The sequence below is a fragment of the Lithobates pipiens genome, unplaced genomic scaffold (assembly GCF_037356315.1).
Source record: "Lithobates pipiens isolate NorthernLeopardFrog02 unplaced genomic scaffold, aLitPip1_a1.2 Scaffold_16, whole genome shotgun sequence".
NCBI lineage: Eukaryota > Metazoa > Chordata > Amphibia > Anura > Ranidae > Lithobates > Lithobates pipiens.
Genome location: NW_027507748.1, coordinates 548079910 through 548101695, shown reverse-complemented (window position 1 = coordinate 548101695; position 21786 = coordinate 548079910). Strand labels below are relative to the sequence as shown.

Genomic DNA, 21786 nt, shown 5'->3' with positions numbered 1-21786 from the left:
CCTTACCAGTAGGCTATAAAAAGCTTTGGCACAATGGTATGGGCGTACCCCTGAGGACGTCAAACCTTTGACGAAATGATCGTCGGGTAGCCACGCTCACACCCATTGTGCATTTGCGATCGCAATACAAACTCACGTTGATGAGCTTTTTCATTTTGTTAATCTTTGCTAGCATTTCCGTTCGTTTTTAAACAGTACTTGTACTTTTTTCTTATGACTCGGTGGTGTAGTTTTAAGCGCTTGAGTATTCGGCTTAAATAAATTTTGTTGACCTAATCCGATCATGTGTAGAGCATTTTCATCGGACCAAGTGCCACGCATGCTCAGATCAAATTCCTACATCAAAGCTATTGGCTATTAGTCTGAATTTAGTCCCATCGTAACGAAATTACGTCATCGCGTTCTGAAAGATTGGATTTTTCGCCAACTTGGCCCGACCGTGTGTATGCAACCATTTCAGACACAATCTGTCGGACTAAATCCGATGGGCAAAATCCGACGGATTTGGTTGGCAAAATCTCTGACCGTGTGTACGTGGGCTAACAGGGGGGTCACTGGGGACCTGGTAAGCCTCCATCTATTAGTGGTGTTTAGAGGTGACGGGTCCACGTGGTCAAGTACAATTTCATTGAACAATCAAGTTTCAGTTATTTCTACAGTTACTTTTACATATACACTGGACATTACTTATATTTTTGTATTAATTTACATATGGACATTTGAATTCACAATTTGTTTTTTATATTAATTTATTGAACCCTTTGATTTCATAATTTTTTCCACAATATTTTATTCACAGTATTTGTTATTTGGTTTCACAGTTTTTCTGACATTTTTTTCTGCACTTTTGTTTTTTTGGTCACATTCACATTTAGTGGCCAAGTGCTGTACTTTTTTTCTTTTATTTTGTATAAATATTGAAGCTGAATCATTTCTGTTTGCACTACAACTCTTTTTCCCCTTATGAAGTGTTGGCAGATATACAGAGACACAGGAGAAGAGGGATGGGGGACTTCTATAGACTGCTGGCATTATATGCCATAAAAAGCTATAAGTTTTGTTTATCTGTGACTAGATCACTGTGGGATGTTAGGTGCACTTTTGCTAGCAACTCCAAAACATTTTTAAATTGGAAGATATTGTTATATATGTTTAGATTATATTTTGCCTTATCAGATTCTTTTTTTTCCCCCTTACAAACATGCTAGTTGCATTTAAAATAAAACCTTTCAATTTTTTTATTACATACCAGTGCCATCAACGGTGGGTGAAATGCAGACAGGTGGTGATGGTGGAAGGTGGTAGGAGGGATCAGCAGGGTGCTGTTTCTAGTTTACTGAAAACATCACATCGCCATGTCTCAGTATGCTTCTGAAGAGCCCTCAGACCTGATGCAAGCAGTGGTTTGTGATTTGTCCACCGGAACAGTGCAGGTGCTGGCATTGCAACTAAGGAAAACCAGCAGTGGAGCCTTCAGGCTTTACAACTGGTTTCCTACTGTGCATGCGCGAGTGGTGCAGCGCTTTATGAGTGGCCACCTCATCTTCTGGAACACACACAGGTCCCAGAAGGCAGTGAGGGAGAAGGAGGAGGGCTCACCGCAGGAGAGGAAATCATGTACCGCCGTGGCCCGGCTGGGATGGAAGTACACCTTTGTACTTCCTAAAAGGTAAGAAAAATAAATAATAATATATATACGGTATCTCACAAAAGAAAGTACACCCCTCACATTTTTTAAAATATTTTATTATATCTTTTCATGTGACAACACTGAAGAAATGACACTTTGCTACAATGTAAAGTAGTGAGTGTACAGCTTATAATAGCATCAATTTACTTTCCCTTTAAAATAACTCAACACACAGCCATTAATGTCTAAACCGCTGGCAACAAGTGAGTACACCCCTAAGTGAAAATGTCTAAATTTGGCCCAAAATGTAAATATTTTGTGTGGCCGCCATTATTTTCCAGCACTGCCTTAACCCTCTTGGGCATGGAGTTCACCAGAGCTTCACAGTTTGCCACTGCAGTCCTCTTCCACTCCTCCATGATGACATCACGGACCTGGTAAATGTTAGAGACATTGTGCTCCTCCACCTTTTCGGTTGATGCTTGGTCAGTTCATCACTTTTACCCTCAGCTTCTTTAGCAAGGCAGTGGTCGTCTTGGAGGTGTGTTAGGGGTCCTTATTATGTTAGAATACTGCCCTGCGGCCCATTCTCTGTAGGGAGAGGATCATGCTTTGCTTCAGTAGGTCACAGTACATGTTGGCATTCATGGTTCCCTCAATGAACTGTAGCTCCCCAGTCCGCCAGCACCCATGACATTCCCACCACCATGATTGACTGTAGGCAAGGCACACTTCTTTGTACTCCTCACCTGGTTGCCACCACACACGCTTGACATCATCTGAACCAAATACGTCTATCTTGGTCTCATCAGACCACAGGACATGGTTCCAGTAATCCATGTCATTAGTCTGCTCGTCTTCAGCAAACTGTTTGCGGGTGTTTGGTTGTGCATCATCTTTAGAAGAGGCTTCCTTCTGGGACAACAGCCACGCATACAATTTGATGCAGTATGCGACGTATAGTCTGAGCACTAACAGGCTGACCCTGCACCCCTTCAACCTCTGCAGCAATGCTGGCAGCACTCATACGTCTATTTCCCAAAGACAACCTCTGGATATGACGCTGAGCACGTGCACTCAGCTTCTCTGGTCGACCATGGCGGGGCCTGTTCTGAGTAGAACCTGTCTTGTCAAACCGCTGTATGGTCTTGGCAATCTTCTTATAGCCTAGGCAATCTTTATGTAGAGCAACAATTCTTTTTTTTCAGATCCACAGAGCGTTCTTTGCCATGAGGTGCCATGTTGAACTTCCAGTGACCAGTATGAGAGAGTGAGAGTGATAATACCAAATTTAATGCACCTGCTCCCCATTCACACCTGAGATCTTGTCATGAGTCACATGACATCGGGGAGGGGAAATGACTAATTGGGCTCATTTTGGACATTTTCACTTAGGGGTGTACTCTTTTTTGTTGCAGCAGTTTAGACATTAATGGCTGTGTTGAGTTAATTTGAGGGGACAATAAATTTACACTGTTATACAAGCTGTAAACTCACTACTTTGTAGCAAAGTGTAATTTCTTCAGTTTTGTCACATGAAAAGATAGAATAAAATATTTACAAAAATGTGGGGGGTGTACTCACGTTTGTCAGATACTAAACATACAAAAATGAGGGCTGGTCTCTAATTTAAGACCTTCTTGTAAAGTTGGGGGGAGCTCCGCTTTAAGCAATTTCTGTACAGGAGAGGAGCCGGCACAACTGTGCATGACTTAAGATATGGCTGGAGTTCAACTTTAAAGTCAGTCTACATTATCCTAAAATGGCCCGACCCCCCTTCTAACACCCATACTAACTACCCTGTGGAAGAAAGATGTATATACTCGCTTATTTTCAATTTGCTCTTCTCCGGTAACACGATTAGCTCCCATCTGTCAGCTAGCAACATCTTCAGGGGAGAGGAGGGAGCCCCGACAACGGATGGACCATAGTAAGGCTTTGGGTGATGTCACTGCTTAGGCATTCCAGCCCTTGTCAGAAAACACCCTTATCGACCCTGTAGCTGGCACTGCCTGACACAGGGGACATCACAAAACTGGACCAGAATAGCCTAAGTATAGGTAAGTATATGCATATTTCTTCCTCTTGGTAGTTATTATAGGTGTTAGAAGGGGGTGGGGGCAGTTTTAAGTTTAGTTAGATTAATCCCGGAATGCTACAGAATTCTTCAGTAAGCTTGCAATGATGGATTCTCAGGTATACCTGGAACCTCACCAAAGGATTGGTCTATGTGGATCCTTCAGTATTTTCTTTGTTCTGTACATTACTTTTAAAAAAAAACAACATCTGCTGTCAAATGTTTGATCGTTTTCTGATTTTATTGATCCATTTTTGTGTTAATTGTCAATTTTCTTTTGCAGATTTTGCATGGTATATTCTGAAGCGCCTAATTTTAGTGAACCAAACCCCGAGTATGTGGCACAGCAATCCCAAAACAAACAGGTGAATGTCTCTTCTGTTGGCAGTAGTAGAAAACTCATGCATGATAATTTCTGGTGGGGAGGCTCCATCTTATCTCAGTTATTAAATTCTGTGTCGTAACCTCTTGTGGCAATAGGCCAAAGATCAGACCACATAAAGGTCCCTCCTGGAGAGAGAAGATAAATGCTTCTGGCAGTCAGACATCTTTGCTATCAGGAACAATTTCTAAGCTGTAGAAAAATCTCTGTTAAGATAGAAACCAACTGCTCTCTTACCTCTGAAGAAAAGGGAATCAGTCACTAACCACATGTGTGTTGCATTAACCTGTCAGGTGAAGATGAAAGAGGAGTTTTGTTTGTCCTGATGACGTGGCACTCAAAGATGGCACAGTCTTACTACATATTCCTTGGAATTTAGTAAAGGTGTCATAGAATCTTTATAATTCTGCGCTTGTCAGAAAGAGGTACATGGATTTGTTGCATGGTGGGGGATGGCATTGAGCACCTGTCCCTGCACACCTTTTAAACTCAGATATGCAGGTATGTCTGTACAGCCGTTGCATACCTGTTCACTTACACAGGCTGCTTGCATGCAGCTCCAAGTGGCTTCAGACATGTAAACAAATGACTCATTCATGCTGTGCACAACACGAGACTCTAGACACATAAAAAGGGCTCTTGCACACAGACTTACATTAGGGCATACAGTCATACACAGCTAAATATGGTGTCTGTTGTGGTACCTGGGAGCCACGGCTGCAGTATAACTTTTCCCAGTGATATGCATTACAGAATACGCTGTGCATGTTTATACATGCGTAACTGCCTGCACTCACTCTTTATGTTTTGAAAAGTACCACCCATACGTGTGCAACTGTAAATGCGAATGCTGTAATTTTGACACCTTGTCACCTTGTGAACCCTAATTAAGGGAAGATAATTCCTGTTGTGATGAATTCCATGTAGTCCCATGTGGAACTACAAAAAACAATGAAGGGAAAGGCGCATGTGAGGTTGCAGAAACTTGGATTTTTTACTTCATGGTATCCTTCCATGTACATGCTATATACATGTGCACCTTTGTGAGTATGCATTTCATTGGTTGCTTTTAATATCAATAAATTCCTTTTTTCTGGGATAATGCACTAGTGGTTTGTGCCTTCCCCTTCTTTGTTTTTTGAACTTGGTACATTCAGCCTGCCCACATACGGTTCAAATCTCTGCAACTGCAGTCAGGGAGGGATTTCTATCGGCAAAGGAGGATTTTATCTAACAAAAGAGGCATCAGCACAAGGGACACTTCCTGCTGACTGTAAGTTATGTCCCTTGTGTTGATTTTTGTGGTTTTTATTTTGGCTGCATTGAATCACAAGGTTTCAATTTAAAAATGATAGCAGATCTTATGACAATTCTGAACGCCCTTTTTAACACTTTTACAAATTATCAAAGTCTCCAAGGGCTACAAGATTTCTCTTGTAGTCGTGAGAGCTTTCTGTTGGCTTTTAACTAACATTTGACTTTGTAATTTCAGGCACAAGCAGACAGTCTGCCAGGAACAGCCAATCACAGCTCCTCCAGCAGTGCGGCTCCAGCAGGTAATCGTGAAAATAACTTTTTCAGTGTATGCACCTTTAGTATATATATATATATATATATATATATATATAAAATCCAACAGAATACCTACATGTTTACTTAATATAAGTAGAAATGCAACCATAAATATAGCTTAAAATAAACCTAAGCTTTGCCCTTAAAGGGAATGCACAGGTTCACTGTAATGGCAATCCCCCACATCTGCTTTTTCTTCCTTTCTCTTCACTTCTCTGCCTTTCTATTTGCCAAGCTAAGTTAAGTTACATACTCAGTAATTCTGGGCATTGAGGATCATATGACTCGCTTTTCTTCCTCCCACATCAGAGTGCTAGTGCTTGGTGATTGGCTGCTTAGGCGCCCAGCTTTGTCACATGTGGTTGGAAATAGTCATCAGCCCTGTGAAATTTTAAATTCATGACTTACAGCTTACACTGGGCTCTTTCTCCTCACTACCATAGATCAACACAGTGATGGGAAGCAAAGGGAAGGTAAATATAAGCATTACATTGAACAACTGTTTTATCTGCATGGGCAAAGCATAAATTCATTTTATTATAAAGAAAGACAAGATGCCTGAAAACTTAGAATGTCTCTTCTCTCATTTTCAGCTTCTGATTTGCCCAATGGTAATGGAACTAACAACCAAAGCAGTACTGTTCATCCACCCCCAACAACTGCCCATCCATCAAGCGGACGGATTACACGTAGCCAGCCTAACCACTCACTCCCTGGAGCACCAAACTCCATCAGTAATGGCAAAGAAACACGGCGGACTGGGAAGAGATAGCAGTTCTGATCTCATGGCCAAAGCTGTGTTCAGCCCTCCATCCCATGCACATCCATTTAGTTTGTATTCAGGGAAGAGCAGATTTTTTTCATCTCTGGTCCCAGTAAGGCTACCCACAGACATTAGATAGCAGTTTGAAGAAACAGGCTATTTATTTAAGAATGTTGCCAAAAATATTGATGTGCAGAAGTGGGATTTTATGGCAGTTTACCATAGGATGAACATTGTTTTTGCATCTTTAAAGTGTATGCAAACTTTAGCAATTGACATCTCTTATCTTCTCCCCTTTGGTCTGTTAAATTTATCATTGAAAGCATTTTTTAGATCTCTGGCAAAAATACCCAGAAATCCAGTGGGTTTGTAACTTCCTGTATTAAGCGAACAATGAAATTTCAGACCTTCTTATCAGCCCTATCCCGTGCCCTCTGAATTACAGAACACCTCTTTCAGTGTTCTAGAGATGAAGGGATGGGGAGGTATTCTACCCTAACACACTTGCTACTAGCAGGATCACAGGTGAAAAAAATAAGAAAAGTATAAAATGAATGCAGCCACCACAGCTAAAGACTGGTAATCTGCATTATATTGCATTTTTGTTCTTGGGTTTACATACACTTTAGGTAAACCAGCTCTGAGAAAATAATGGAGGTGGCCAATGCCTCCAAGATAGCCGAACAAATAAACACAATTTGTTCCTGTGCTACAAGAATACCTTTATATCGCCAGAAATACATGTCTGTTTTTCAGATGATCCATTCATTTTTTAGTAGATAAGATCACTGCAGCTTTAGGAAAGGGCTCTGTCTTTTGTGTGTGGATGGCTTAAGGAAACACCTTGGCCTTGGCACCACTGAATGTTTCCTACGTGTCTAAGCAGAATCACCAAAACCAACCTGTGGATGAATTTAAAGTGAAAAACTAAAGCTGGCCATACAGAAAAAAAGATTTCTGTAGATACCCCCAACCATGCTAAACTGCGTGGATGGACAGATCTCCTACTGCCTGTTATTTTATTCTGACAGCTGGCACCTGTGGTTGTCAGAATACCTAAACAGTGACTTCAGCTAATTCAGTTACTTTTCAACCAACTTTTTTTTTTGCCAGGCTCCATTGATTTTATCCAGCTGGATGGTGTTGGCAGGGCCACCTATGGCTCAAATTTGAGCAGTTTACAGAAATTGGCTAAAATTCTAGTCAGGTGTGGCCAGCTTTGCCCCAGCAAGAGGCTGCTAACATAATATGTTAGTAAATACTTGCTGCAGATTGGGGGAATTAAGCTGTTGATGGAGGAATCAAGCAATTTTCTTTCCTTCCACATGTGGTGGAAGGAAAGAAAATCAAATCATCTATGACTTGAGTAAGAGAACTATAGCCAAACCTATTTCCAGGCTATACTTAAAGGACATCTGACTATATTGTTGAGATCAGCTGGCTGCTTAAAGTGAAAATAAATCTATGGATTTAACAGTTTCAAAAAATAGTTACATCTCCGGCACGTGCCAGGAATGTAACTGTCACATTGGTTGTGCTCTTAAACAAACTGCCACACCATCTAATGGATAGTGTCATAACTGATCACATGTGCAGCATCATGGCAGTTGAAGATTAAACAAAAGCCAAGATGTCAGCTTCCCTGGTTTACTTCCAATTTAATTGACAGCTTGCTATGCCTTTCAACTTGCGGGTGAGAGTTGGAGCCAGCCTCACCCTCTTCCCCCCAGCCTGTTCCTCCAGTGAGCGATGAAGGAGTTAAGTGGGGTGAAGTGACTGACAGTCACTGTTTTTCACTGCAAACAGACTGAGAGGTGACAGGTAAGTGGTCCTGTGATCTGTCAACTGTCTTGGGACAGCTGCAGCGTCAAACGGATGCTGCAGCATGGACGTACATTTGTTTTTATTTTTTTTATTAACCAAATAATTCTTATTTAAATCACACAGTGATTTCTTATTTCTCTCAGGGACTCTGATGGCAAGATTTCTGTGCATGAGTGCCCATGTCTGCTCTACTGTCAGGGCAATTATGAGAGGGACCCCTGTCCCCACTAAATGTTTATTTAATATTATGAAAAGTTTAGCAGGAGGAACAGAAGCACTTTTGTTGTAAGATGGGAGTGAGAGGACCAAGTGGGCCACAGCAGAGCTAGGATCCACGGTAAGGAGATCTTACTACTGGAATCTTCAAGGGATACAAGAAACCAGCAGATGATTTGGCCAACCAGACTTCACATCATAAGTAAATTATCACTCATGAGTGGTATGGCCCATTATTACTTTCAAACCATGATATTTGAAATTAAGAGCAGAGTGCTTAAGCACCCCTTAGGGCCCATTCAGATATACAGTTGTGCTCATAAGTTTACATACCCTGGCAGAATTTATGATTTCTTGGCCATTTTTTAGAGAATATGATAACACGAAAACTTTTCTTTCACTTATGGTTAATCAACCATGTTTACTCTTTTTAAATCATAATGGCAACAGAAACTACCCAAATGACCCTGATCACAAGTTTACATACACTAGTTCCTAATACAGAGTATTGCCCCCTTTAACATCAATGACAGCTTGAAGTCTTTTGTGGATGAGGTTCTTTATCTTCTCAGATGGTAAAGCTGCCCATTCCTCTTGCAAAAAGCCTCCAGTTCCTATAAATTCTTGGGATGTCTTGCATGAACTGCACGTTTGCGATCTCCCCAGAGTAGCTCATTGATATTGAGGTCAGGAGACTGAGATGGCCACTCCAGAACCTTCACTTTATTCTGCTGTAGCCAATGACAGGTTGACTTGACCTTGTGTTTTGGATAATTGTCATGTTGGCATGTCCAAGTACGTCCCATCCGCAGCTTCCTCGCTGATGAGTGCAAATTTTCCTCCAGTATTTTTTGATAACATACTGCATTCATCTTGCCATCAATTTTGACCAAATTTCCAGTGCCTTTGTAGCTCACACATCCCCGAAACATCGGTGATCCACCTCTGTGTTTCACAGTAGGAATGGTGTACCTTTTATCATAGGCCTTGTTGACTCCTCTCCAAATGTAGTGTTTATGGTTGTGGCCAAAAAGCTCAATTTTGGTCTTATCACTCCAAATTACTTTGTGCCAGAAGGGGTGAGGCTTGTCTCTGTTCTGTTTGGCGTATTGTAAGCGTATACTTTGTGGTATTTGCGTAGTAATGGCTTTCTTCTGGCTACTCAACCATGCAGCCCATCTTTCTTCAAGCGCCTCCTTAGTGTGCATCTTGGAACAGCCACACCACATGTTTTCAGAGAGTGCTTTATTTCACCTGAAGTTATTTGTGGGTTATTCTTTGCATCCCGAACAATTTTCCTGGCAGTTGTGGCTGAAATTTTAGTTGGTCTACGCGACTGGGGTTTGGTTTCAACAGAACCCCTCATTTTCCACTACTTGATTAGAGTTTGAACACTGCTGATTGGCATTCTCAATTCCTTGGATATCTTTTTATATCCCATTCCTGTTTTATACATTTCAACTACCTTTTCCCAAAGATCCTTTGACAATTCTTTTGCTTTCCCCATGACTCAGAATCCAGAAACGTCAGTGCAGCACTGGATGAAAGATGCAAGGGTCTGTCAGGAGTCCAGAAACTCATTAACCTTTTATACACACAAACTATTTACAAGCAAACAGATCACAGGCGAGGAAGGCTACCTTTACTAGCCATTCAAACTTTGTGTCAACTTGTGTGCATGTTATTAGGCCAAAAGCACCAGGGTATGTAAACTTTTGATCAGGGTCATTTGGGTAGTTTCTGTTGTTATTATGATTTAAAAACACAGTTGATTGATAATACATGGCTTCAGCCAAACACTAACCAAGAGTGAAACAAAAGATTTTGAGTTATCATTCATATTCTCTGAAAAATGGCCAAGAAATCATAAATTCTGCCAGGGTATGTAAACTTATGGGAACAACTGTATATGCTGCATTATGGTCTGTTAACCTGTGTTGTATTAACACAGCCTGTTCATTTTAATTGAATGCAGCAAAATCTGGATATGCAATATCTTTTTGCAGATGCAGCGCACCACGGCACAGAGTAGTGCGTAACCATGCATTGTGGTGCATTAAATTAGTAGTCTGCTGAACATGTTCATCAGATTTCAAATCTGACCTTTTAGTTGGTGCTCGGTTCAGCTAACAGTACTCTAAGTTCTAGTTGTGTTTCACATGAATATAAATGTTTCTGTATGTGCATATTTGACAAGCACTGTTCTCTTCAGATTTCACATTTAAAAATTATTATTTAATCCTGTTTTAATAAATATTTGACATGTTGAGTGTCTTTTAGATAGATTGCTATGTCCAAAATTCATTCCAGCATATTATGGTTCAATTGTTCATCGACTACTAAAGGGATAACTGAAGTATCTCATTATTTTGATAGATATTGTTTATATTTACCTTCAACCCATAGTGTTCAAATATTTAAATAGTAACTTTTCATACAGCTGATCATATTGTTAATTCTGATAATATATTGAAGAGGAATAGATATTCTAGGTTTGACATCATTGTAGTCTATCATGCAGTTTACCGGTATTTGGTTTCTGCCAAAGAAGAGATGATGCAGTATTAGACATAAACAATTTTTTTCTGTTTCATTCATTGATGTTTATGAAACCTATTTTCCCTTTATTCAGACCAGTGATTATTCATAGAGTCCTATGCCCTTCATAAGTATGTTCATCTTTTTATATTTCTTTTACTGAAATACACAAATGAAAGTCTGATTCAGCGTTATTTAATTTAAAGAAGTGTGCATATATCAGACTATTACAGTCCCAGGGATGAAGATGAAAGCAATTTGTGTTAAAGAGTTATAACATATTGGTAAAGAATTGCACTTAACAAATAGCCAGGTGTGTGGGTGCACTTTAAATGAGGGATTGTTGACTCTGTTATAATGGACCATTAATCTCAGCAGCATTCTTAAATGCCAAGCATGCTTGGCGTATATCAGGGAGGTAATACAAGCACCCCCATATAGGTTGCCTTTAGCAAGATACAGTGTTATGTTAACGAGGTTCCCTAGATATCAATCAGCTACTTCCAGCATTTTCTTCCAGCCAGCAGCAAAACCATTTGCCTTTCCATATTACAGAGTAGGGCTAACTAAAGCCACATACACACTACTAGGTTTTGTTTGTTCAACCCAGTGGGTTAAAAAAAACTGTCAGCTCAGGTCGGAGCCGTTGTTCTAACAATCTGATGTTAGTACAGTGATCTCCCCTGCTATTATTTTGTGTTCTGACAGGGGGCAGGACCCCGCCAGAACACTCCAGTCAGCGCTCTCAGCTATTGGCTGGGATCGCTGATAGGGAGCCGGTTGGCAGACCTCAGACCATTTTCAGTTATGTCCCTTCAACAGAACCTGATCGGCTGTAGTACACACAAACGGAATTGTTTTCTGTTGAACCGGCCGATGCTGCCTGACATTTGGTCCTTGTGTACTAAGCTTAACTTGTTTTTCTTGTAACAGTAAATCGGAATACAACTGTAATTCTTCTGCTGCAAATTAGAATTAAATGTGAGCTGAATGATGAGTGGGTGCTGTTGGCAACGAGGGCTTAGCCTGAATTTAGCTAAAAATACAAAAGTCAGTCAAGGAACGTAACTTGCAGTTAGTATGATGTGTCCCTTGTCTGGATTCTTCTGCTTTCAGTAGACATCTTCATCTGTCTTCCAACTCCTCCATGACCGAAGGGAGCGGAGCTTTTAATAATTCTGCCCACCCCCCATTCAGAGATCCTGTGTCACTCATAGAAGCTATAATATGGCTTCTATGCCCTTTAGCTGCCCTTAGCGGAAGGTTATGGCAGCCAGGGAGGTTGACTCAATTGTAATGTACCATTAATCTCAACGCCAGTCTTTTATGCCAAGCATGCTTGGCATATATCAGAGCGGTAATACAAGTATGCCCATGCATGGTGCCTTTAGCATGATCCAGTGTGATGTTAACGGTAGCATAATTGGTAAAAATGTTTTACTTCCCAGAGAAAACTTGATAAGGGGCTCACTACTGTGATCTTTGTCCTGGACCCACTGACATCTTAATACTACCTGAAATTGTGTGTACACTACTGTTATTGATTTTGTATTCCATTTATTGGCCAAGTGAGGTTGTCGTTAAATATAATTTTTACATATGAAAAAAAAATGTTAATTTCTCTCTAGCAAACCACTATCTTATCTTTTTAACATTTTAACTAACATTTCCATTCATAGAACACATTCTGCAGCTATACAGAATCCAGAATGATCCCCCTTTCTGAATTACTCCTAAAGTCTATATTTATTTGATCAATCCTGACTTACATCCAGGCACAGGAAGCTGTAGGAAAACAAGATCTGAACATACTTGTTGGGGTTCTACAAATTCACAGGACTACAGGTTGTGTGTGTGTATATGTGTGTATATATATATATATATATATATATATATATATATATATATATATACCCCCATGCTACTAACTTAAATCACCAAAATAAAAAATGGTTAAATAATCTGAACGGAGTATACAAAAAGCAGATAGACACCCCTGTGAAATCATTAACACACAACGTTAAAAAAAAACTACAGTCATCGGTGCAGCTCTCTTTTAAAAAATATGTAATAACACAAAATAAATATACATTTCATAACAAGTGACATTGTGCAAATTAAATTGAGCTATAATACATAATGAATACAGTGTGCATATGAAGTCCAATATACAAAACTTCAAGAGCGCCTTACTCTGATACCGTGGACCTTACTAATATTGTAGGGTCAATAACAGCTTAATATTGCACTCTTTCCACAAAGATCCTCCTCAGCTCAGCAGATTCTAATGCCGCATACACCCGACCGGACTTTCCGGCAGACTAGGTCCAACGGTCTTCCCGACGGACTTTCGCCGGAGTTCCAACAGACTTTCCAAACGAACTGACTTGGCCACACACAAGCACACCAAAGTCTGATGGATTCGAACGTGATGACGTATACCCGGTCTAGAACAAGGAAGTTCATAGCCAGTAGCTGCCTAGCGTCGGTTTTCATCCGTCGGACTAGCATACAGACAAATGGATTTTTCGACCGGACTCGAGTCTTGTCGCAAAAAGATTTGAAACATGTTTTAAATCTAAAGTCCATCTGATTTTTAGACAGCAAAGGTCAGATGAAGCCCACACACTATCGAATTGTCCGGCGGATTCGTTCCGTTGGACCTTTGCTGTTGAAAAGTCCGGTCGTGTGTACGTGGCATTAGACTTGCTCCAGAGGTTCTCTTACTATCCCATATGAACCGTCAGAGTCATCCAAGGATATATAAACTCATAGAAACAAGAAAAGCTTCACAGTGTGTACCACTCATTTATTGTAAAAAATAAATTAAAATTCTAAAGTAAACATTATCTTGTAATCCTCCAAGTATTTATAGATCTACTATAGATCACAATGTCACAATGACACTTTATTTAATAAAAAATATATAATTTTTTTGTGTTAAATATTTTTTAAGTAAATGCTGCCACTGATGATTGTATAGATTTCACAAACTTCAGTCCAGCCAATGATGTTTTTTGCCTGCTCTATGATATAAGTAAATAAGTAAATAAGTCACACTAAAGGTTACCCTTGCAGGGGATTTTCAGCATTCCATTCCCATAACACAAATATCTTCAGCCTCCTGTCACCTGGACTGTGTAGACCTTGAGTCTGTCCTGCACTGACTCACTACTTAATGTCAGTCATTTACTCAGCCTCCCGGGTAACAATGTTCCCAGTTTGGGCTATACAGGCTCCTGCCAGTTTAAATACTCTCTCTCTCAATACTTCATATACAAGTAAAAATTTAATTATATTTTCTGTGCATTATACACACACACACACACACACATCATTGATATCAAGAATACAGTATCAATTTTGTTCAAAGTTTGAAAAAGCAAAAGGATTGTCCATTGTGTGAGTTAGACATGAAGCCACTATTGCCTAAGCTAAATGTTTTTTGTCTTAGATTGGGTTGTGATCTCATGTCTGTAGTGACAGATAGACAATCACCAGCTGACAGGGAACATTGATCAGGTATCTTAAAAAACTTGTTGCGGCATCTATTGTTCTCCGGTGGGATACGTGATGTCTGTTGATCTACTTACTTCAGTACTTACTGTTTTTTTAGACAGGTACCTGTTCCCTCTTCTGGGAGACAGTGCAGCAGCCCCTTCCCTCGGAAGTTTGCCCCCCCCTCCTCCACCAGGCCATTTAGAAAGCTCAGCCGAAATGCTTCACTGCCGGGTTCCCTTACTACAAATGAAGGTGGCAGCACCCAAAAGCCTTCCCCATGGGAGAGAGCACAGTGATTATCGCTAATGGCTATAGCAAGCCACTAGTGATAATTGTAAGAGAATCCAGCAGGCTGGTTGTACCCAAGTTGATTGATCGATCAACTTGATACATTCTGCCTGCCAATTAACAGTTCGAATCTCGTCCGGTTCCTGGTGAACCTGCCGAGATTTGAACCGTGTATGGTCGGCCTCAGGCTTGGTCACACTAAGGTTCCCTAGATATCAGCACCTCCCAGCAGTTTCTTCCAGCCAACAGGGAAACCAATCGCCTTCCTATATTACAAAGTGGGGCTGTGACAACACATTAGAATACAACTGTAATTATTCTGCTGAAAGTTAGAATTAAATGTGAGCTGGATGATGAGTGGGTGCTGTTGGTAATGAGTCCTAAAAACAGAAAAAATCAGCACAAGGGACGCAACTTGCAGTTAGTATGATGTGCCCCTTAATCCAGATTCTTCTGCTTTCAGTAGAAATCTTTATCTGTCTTCCAACTCCCTCATGAATAAAGGGGAGGGGCTTTTAATAATCTCCCCCGTTCAAAGATCCTGTGTCATTTATAGAAGTTATAGTATTGCTTCTAAAAATGGCAGATAGTGCAGGAAAGGCAGACATAGTCAAGCTCTCTTGATGAGAGTGTCTGACAGACCTTTAGCTGTATTAATCCCCACTTGCATGGGAAGTTATGGCAGCAGGGAGGGGGTGGGGGTTTTGTTGTAGCAAAGATAAAGATTTATATTGAAAGCTGAAGAATCAGAATAAGGGACACATCATACTAACGGTTATATCCTTTAGTTTCACGCTAAACGTAGGCTTTAAACTGGCCATACACTGTTAGCTTTTCAAACAACTGTTCATGAAAAATTGTTTGACATCTTTTAAATTTTAATTTAAGGCCCCTTTCACACTGGGGCGTTTTTCAGGTGCTTTAGCGTTTAAAACGCCTGAAAGAAGAAGAACGCCTGTAAAACGCCTGAAAGAAGCCTCATCTGCAATCCCAATGTGAAAGCCCGAGTGCTTTCACACTGAGGCGCTGCGCTGGCAGGGCGTCAAAAAAAGTCCTGCAAGCAGCTTCTTTGCACCACTTTTGGAGCGGTGAATACAACGCTCCTAAAGCGCCTCTTCCCATTGAAATCAATGGGAAGCGCCTGCAAAACGTCTGAAAGGCGCCCTTTATTTTGCCACTAGCAGGCGTTAAAAGTGCCCCACTAGCTTCAGAAAAATGCTGGTAAAGCGTCGCTAGTTTAAGCGGCGCTTTACGAGTGTTTTTCGGGCGCTGGCAGTGTGAAAGGACTCTTAAAGTGGAGGGCCACCCTGAAAAAAAAAAATACATAAAAAATTAGAAAAAAATCAAAAAAAAATTAAACATTTTTTTTTTTTTTTTACTTACCAGAAATGCCTGTTGCTAGGCACATCATCCTTATCTGCCTCTTCCTCCTCCGCGGAGATCTTCTTTCTTCTCTCCTCCGTGCGACGTCTTCTGGGTAATGGGTCGCGCTGTGTTCTGGGAACTGTGTGTCCCAGAACACAGCGCGTCCCATTCACAAAGCGCTGCGCGACTCGCGCATGCGCACTAGGAAACGGGCAGTGAAGCCGCATAGAATGGCGGCGCCGGGACCCGAGAGCCAAGGGACGGGTCGGCCTCGGGCGGCCGACATCGCGGGCGCCCTGGACAGGTAAGTAGGCTTATTAAGTCAGCAGCTACAGTGTTTGCAGCTGCTGACTTTTCATTTATTTATTTTTTAACCGGCCCTCCTCTTTAAAGCACTTGGGCTTTCACATTGGGATTGCAGATGAGGCTTCTTTCAAGCGCTTTACGGGTGCTTTTTTTAACGCTAAAGTGCCTGAAAAACGCCCCAGTGTGAAAGGTGAAAATTTTCATTCAGTTGCCATAGCAATGTATAGAATTTAAATGATTTTTCCTGACTGAGAATCACATTAAAGTCATAGTAAACCGCTTTAAAAAAAAAAAAGCATACTAGCACATTTTGACAGACTTGCCCGTGAAACGGATCCCTCCAGTGGCGTCTTGTCACCGCTGACAAGGAATCCATCTTTACTAGGTCGTCCTTTCGGGTCCGCAGGCTCTAGCCGTTTAAATGGGCGAGCCACGATGACGTCACATGTGTGGGAGGCAAGGTCACGGCACAACTCTCTTAATGGATGGCATGGCATCCATCGAGAGCACAGTGCGCATATGCCGGTGATGTCACTGGCTGCAACAACAAAGGGAATTTACTTGTACTTTAATAGTTAAGATTTAATTTTTTACAAATAAGTAACAAACAAAAAATGTCCATTCTGAGCCTTACAAAACGAACAAATGTTTTTAAAAAAAAATTTAGGCTAAATTCTACCAGTGAATGGCCAGTTTTGTTCCCTTTAGTTTTCTAAATCAGCACCAATATATTTTAACATGGAATATGGTGGCAATATTGTTACAATTATTACACTAAAGATACCACATGCTGTATTTTATCAAAATATGTGGATGCTAAGGTCAATGGATTTTACTTGTGCACTGTGCTTGAATTGTTTCTTTGCTATTAAAAACAGGTTATGTTGATATACAAATGCTTTCCAATTATTTACTGCATGAATGATTTCTAGCTTATGAAGAGGTGATTGTTGTACAGATTAATAAAATGACTTTGATATATTATGCTGTTCTGCTGCGTGATTTTAAAATATATATACAATATATGTATTCAAAAAATGGCCAAATCTAACTTTTTTTTCTTTTTTTTTTTTACCTTTAACTGAATTTGTACTACTGAGCCTGTTTTTTTCCTTCTAAAAATATTTGTCAGTTTGTCATGCTAGTTCATTGGTTTTGGTACTTTCTGACTCATTGTCTCAGAATGAATGTGTAAATTGTGAGTTCTGACTTCACTCTGACGCAAGTTGATGCATTTTTTTCTCAGGTCAGTCTCTGTAAAGTATTAGGGCCAATGATAGCCTGGCAACTATTATTTTTAGGACAGCAATGGCATCCTTTATAGTTCTCTTGTTGTAGATTTCCTTTAGCCACTTGCCTACCGGGTCCAAGCCATTTTTCAGCTTTCAAGGCTGTCGCACTTTGAATGACAATTGCGCGGTCATGCCACACTGGGAGGGGGACTGGACGGGGATGACTGAAAGGAGATCTGGGATTTTCCCTTCTCCCCCCTGGTTTCAGCCAGAGATAAGATAGTTCAATATAAAATATTGCACAGAGCATATTGTACACCTCACAGGCTCCACAGGATGACTACGGAACACTCCCCATTGTGCGGGAGATATGCGCACCAACCTGGGGAGTTTTTCCATATCTTTTGGAGCTGCGAAGCAATACAACTATACTGGCAAGAGGTCCTTCAAGTGATTAACAAGGTAACCAAGCTTCACATACCATGCGCCCCGAGATACTGTTTGTTAGTTTTGGTTGAGAAACTGTCATTGACCATGGCCAGGAGAATACTTATCAGTCTACTATTATTTTCCGATTGCAAAGCCATCACAATGTATTGAAAGGAATCATCCCCTCCTGTCCAATTCTGGAAGGGACTGATAAATGCCAGTCTGCCCCTGTATAAGGCCACTTATGCAAACAGGGGTTGCCCTAATAAATTTAATACTGTTTGGACATGTTGGCTCTATGACGCCACTACGGCAATAGGAGATTAAGCCTAGTCTAGTCAAACTATAGTCTCTGACCACTTATTCACAAGATAAACATTTTAATTTGTATCCTAGTATCCCAGGTTTGAGTATAGTTAATTCTGAACTGAACCCTCTCCCCACATCGGGTAGTAGTTTAGCAGATTGTTTTGTTTGGTTCTTGTGTTCTATGTGCTGTATGAAAATGGGACCCGTTGGTCTTGCCCCTGAGTGGGATACAGCTGTATGTGAAATTGAAAATTCAATAAAACAAGATTTTTCCAAATATAATAATAATAGTGTATAAACAATAAAGCACATATGGAATAAATCCAACATAATAATTACACAGTACTCTTGAATAACCACTATAGATGAACAAATATGAAGTGCAAGTGAAAAAGTGACAATATTGGAATACAACCTTCAGATAGGGAAATATTAAAGTGCTAGTGATAAAAAGTCCATATGAATAATTCTATATTAAAGTACTACTAGTATAGAACATGTCCATATTAAGGTGAACTGAAGCCATGAAGTGCTGCTCTAAATGACACTGTGCAGATCAAACATGGTGACTTGGTGATTAGATTCTTCAGTGTGATTAAACCTCTATATAAGATGGTCCTTTATCACTATTATAAGGTAACAGCGTGAGAGAGTACAGAGACGACTAGGATAGTCTGGGTTCCTGCAGTGGAGTAAAGGTATTTCCTCTGCATAACTGAGCGATAAAAATAATGAGGGGGAGATCCAGGTCCAATGCAGTGTATAGAGGAGAAGGAAAGAAAAGGGGGCCCAGATCGTGAAGTGTGTTAAAACTGGATACGTTTATTGAAAACACAGCCTATCTGAAGATTGTATTCAAATATTGTCACTTTTTCACTTGCACTTTATATTTATTCATCTATAGTGGTTATTCTCTAGTACTGTGTGATTAGCATTTAGGATTTATTCCATATGTGCTTTATTGTACCCACCACTATTATTATTATTTTAGTTATTACTTAAAGCACAACACCACTCATTGACTTTATTTTATTTATTTTCTGGGCTATGGTTGACCTATCTGGTGTTTGCTGCAACTAGTATCCTTATCCCTGTAGATACGAGCAGCGTGGGAATACTCCTTTTTTTTAAAACATTGAGCAGTTTTAAAAAATGATAGTGTTGGGCCCTGTCCTCCCAGACCGTCCACAAGTAGTATTCAAAGGAGTTCCTCCCCTTAAACTTTGAGTAGCACCTAACATTCTAGACACTCCCAATAGAGTTCATTTTTTTTCAGAAAACAAAAGGTTTCTATCCATGTCGCAAATGTGCTGTCTGCCATCTTAATAGAAACAAAGATAGAAACATTTGCAGATTTAAATCTAATGTTACATTGAAAGAGTATGATATTAATACATTCATTACTTGCACGCCCCCAAAACGCGGTTTACATGTTAACCTGTCCATGCGGTCTACAATATGTGGCTAACATCAAAAAGGGGTTTACTAAACATACTATTTCCCATCATTACTTAGAGTGTCACAACAAAAATCCAGCGGGTACTACATTTACAGCTATTGATAGGTTTACCCCATATTGGCCTGGGAGTGTCACTAAGAGAGAGATCTTGTGTATGGAAACCCACTGGATTTATTATTTAAAATGCTTGCTACACACAATTCGGGTTAAATGTAGATTGGGACATGAATAGCTTCATTAATAACAGTTGAGGTCAATTAATTATCCTTATAGAGTTGATTGCTCAATACAAGGGTATCAATAGGTAGTAGTACCAATAGTAATGACTCTAATATATTATGTTTTTTAATATTTCGATGGGTGATAGTTTACTAAATGTCCAGTAGGGGCGCTTTAATTCTTAAAGAGTATAGCTTTTATTTTTTTACATATTATTTAATTATTATTATTATTTCAGGTGCTTGTGTGGCACCATCACTTTGTGGGGCACTTTACATATGTGCTGTACATTTACATTGGTCCCTGCCCTCAGGGAGCTTGCGGTCTGGGGTCACTAACTCACATTCATGCATGCTGTGGTCAGTTTGGACAGGATCCAGTTGACCTGCTGACATGTCTTTGGAGTGTGGAGGGAGGCCGGAGTGGGTCCATGCAGGTGTAGGGAGAGAATGCAAGCTCCAGGCGGGTGGAGTCATGGTTGAGATTTGAACTGCTTGGTGAGGGTGCTAACAACTATGCCACTGTGCCGCCCATTTAATAAAAGTTTTCCACATTTTGATTATGGTATAACACACCGTATGGCTCATGTGATCCCTCAGTTAAGAGGTGTGTATCCTTAAGACATTTGTATTGTAAAGCAATGCCATATTATGTGGCATTGCTTTACCAAATGCATTTTTCCATGTACAGTGTCTCATAAAAGTATAACCCCTCTTTGACATTTTTCATGTTTTGTTGCCTCACAACCTGGAATTAACACGGAGTAAAGGCTGTCATGTAAAAAAAATAGGTTAAAAGCCAAGGGGGAATACTTTTGCATATATATATATATGCACTCATTTTTATTGTATTCCTTTATTTCAATTTTATATATGTTTTTAGACATTGCATGACTTATGTGATCCTCCTACAAATTAGTTTTGTATCCTAAAGCCATTTGTATATTATTTAAGCAGCATCGCTATAGTAAATGTATTTTTTGTGCATGTATATACATAGCGCTGACATGATAGCATCTAGCAGCTAGAGGATCTGTTTTCCATTGGTGCATCTGTTCCGGGTGCTCCTCCCCTGTCTATCGCATCTGAGAGGCATTTCCTCTGTATTCCAGCAGAGTATTTCCGGGTTCTCATGTCATCCAGGGGGTTTATTCCTCCATGATTCACATCACCTGGTGACACACTTAAAAGGGCGTGCTTGTGTGGTAGAGCCACGCCTCTGATGAAATCCACTCGGATGAAACATGTCAGGCTGAGCCACAAGCACGCTGAATGCTGCGGCTGTTTTGTTTTATGATGATCGTTCTTATTGACTGTACATAGGCGTCGACAGGGGGTGGCTATCGAGGCTGGAGCCCCAAATGTGGAGCCCATAGTCCGAGTCTCAGCGGGTGTGGAGGAGAGACAAGCGGGTGGGTCGCGGCTGCAGTGGGCGGCATTGGAGGAGAGATGAGCAGGCATGTACTGGCCATCGGGACTACCAATGGCGTAGTGCTTACCTCTTCTCCCTGCTTAGTTATGCAGTGCGGCTGACAACAGACATAATCCTTAGGAGTGGACACTGAGAAGCTCATCGTACGATCCAGAAGACATGCAGCCGCACACAGCTGTAACATAAACTTCCTCGGCACTCGTTCTTTCCTTCCCCCGCTCTCATCTAGATTCTCCGCAGCAGCA

General features: G+C 40.6%; 1 protein-coding gene across 4 annotated transcripts in view; it reads left to right on the top strand.

The window, feature by feature from the left end:
• Nucleotides 1-17446, top strand: part of NABP2 (nucleic acid binding protein 2) — a 46477-nt gene extending 29031 nt beyond the window's left edge. For 2 of the 4 annotated variants that reach the window (XM_077483397.1, XM_077483393.1), the window contains 4 exons: nt 3991-4072; nt 5582-5645; nt 6072-6134; nt 6255-17446. In XM_077483397.1, coding sequence (XP_077339523.1) covers nt 3991-4072; nt 5582-5645; nt 6072-6134; nt 6255-6433 — 388 coding nt within the window. In that variant the 3' untranslated portion in view covers nt 6434-17446. The remainder of the gene's footprint in view (nt 1-3990; nt 4073-5581; nt 5646-6071; nt 6135-6254) is intronic. The other 2 variants (XM_077483394.1, XM_077483395.1) reach the window with 2 other exon arrangements.
• The last annotated feature ends 4340 nt before the right edge of the window (nt 17447-21786 follow it).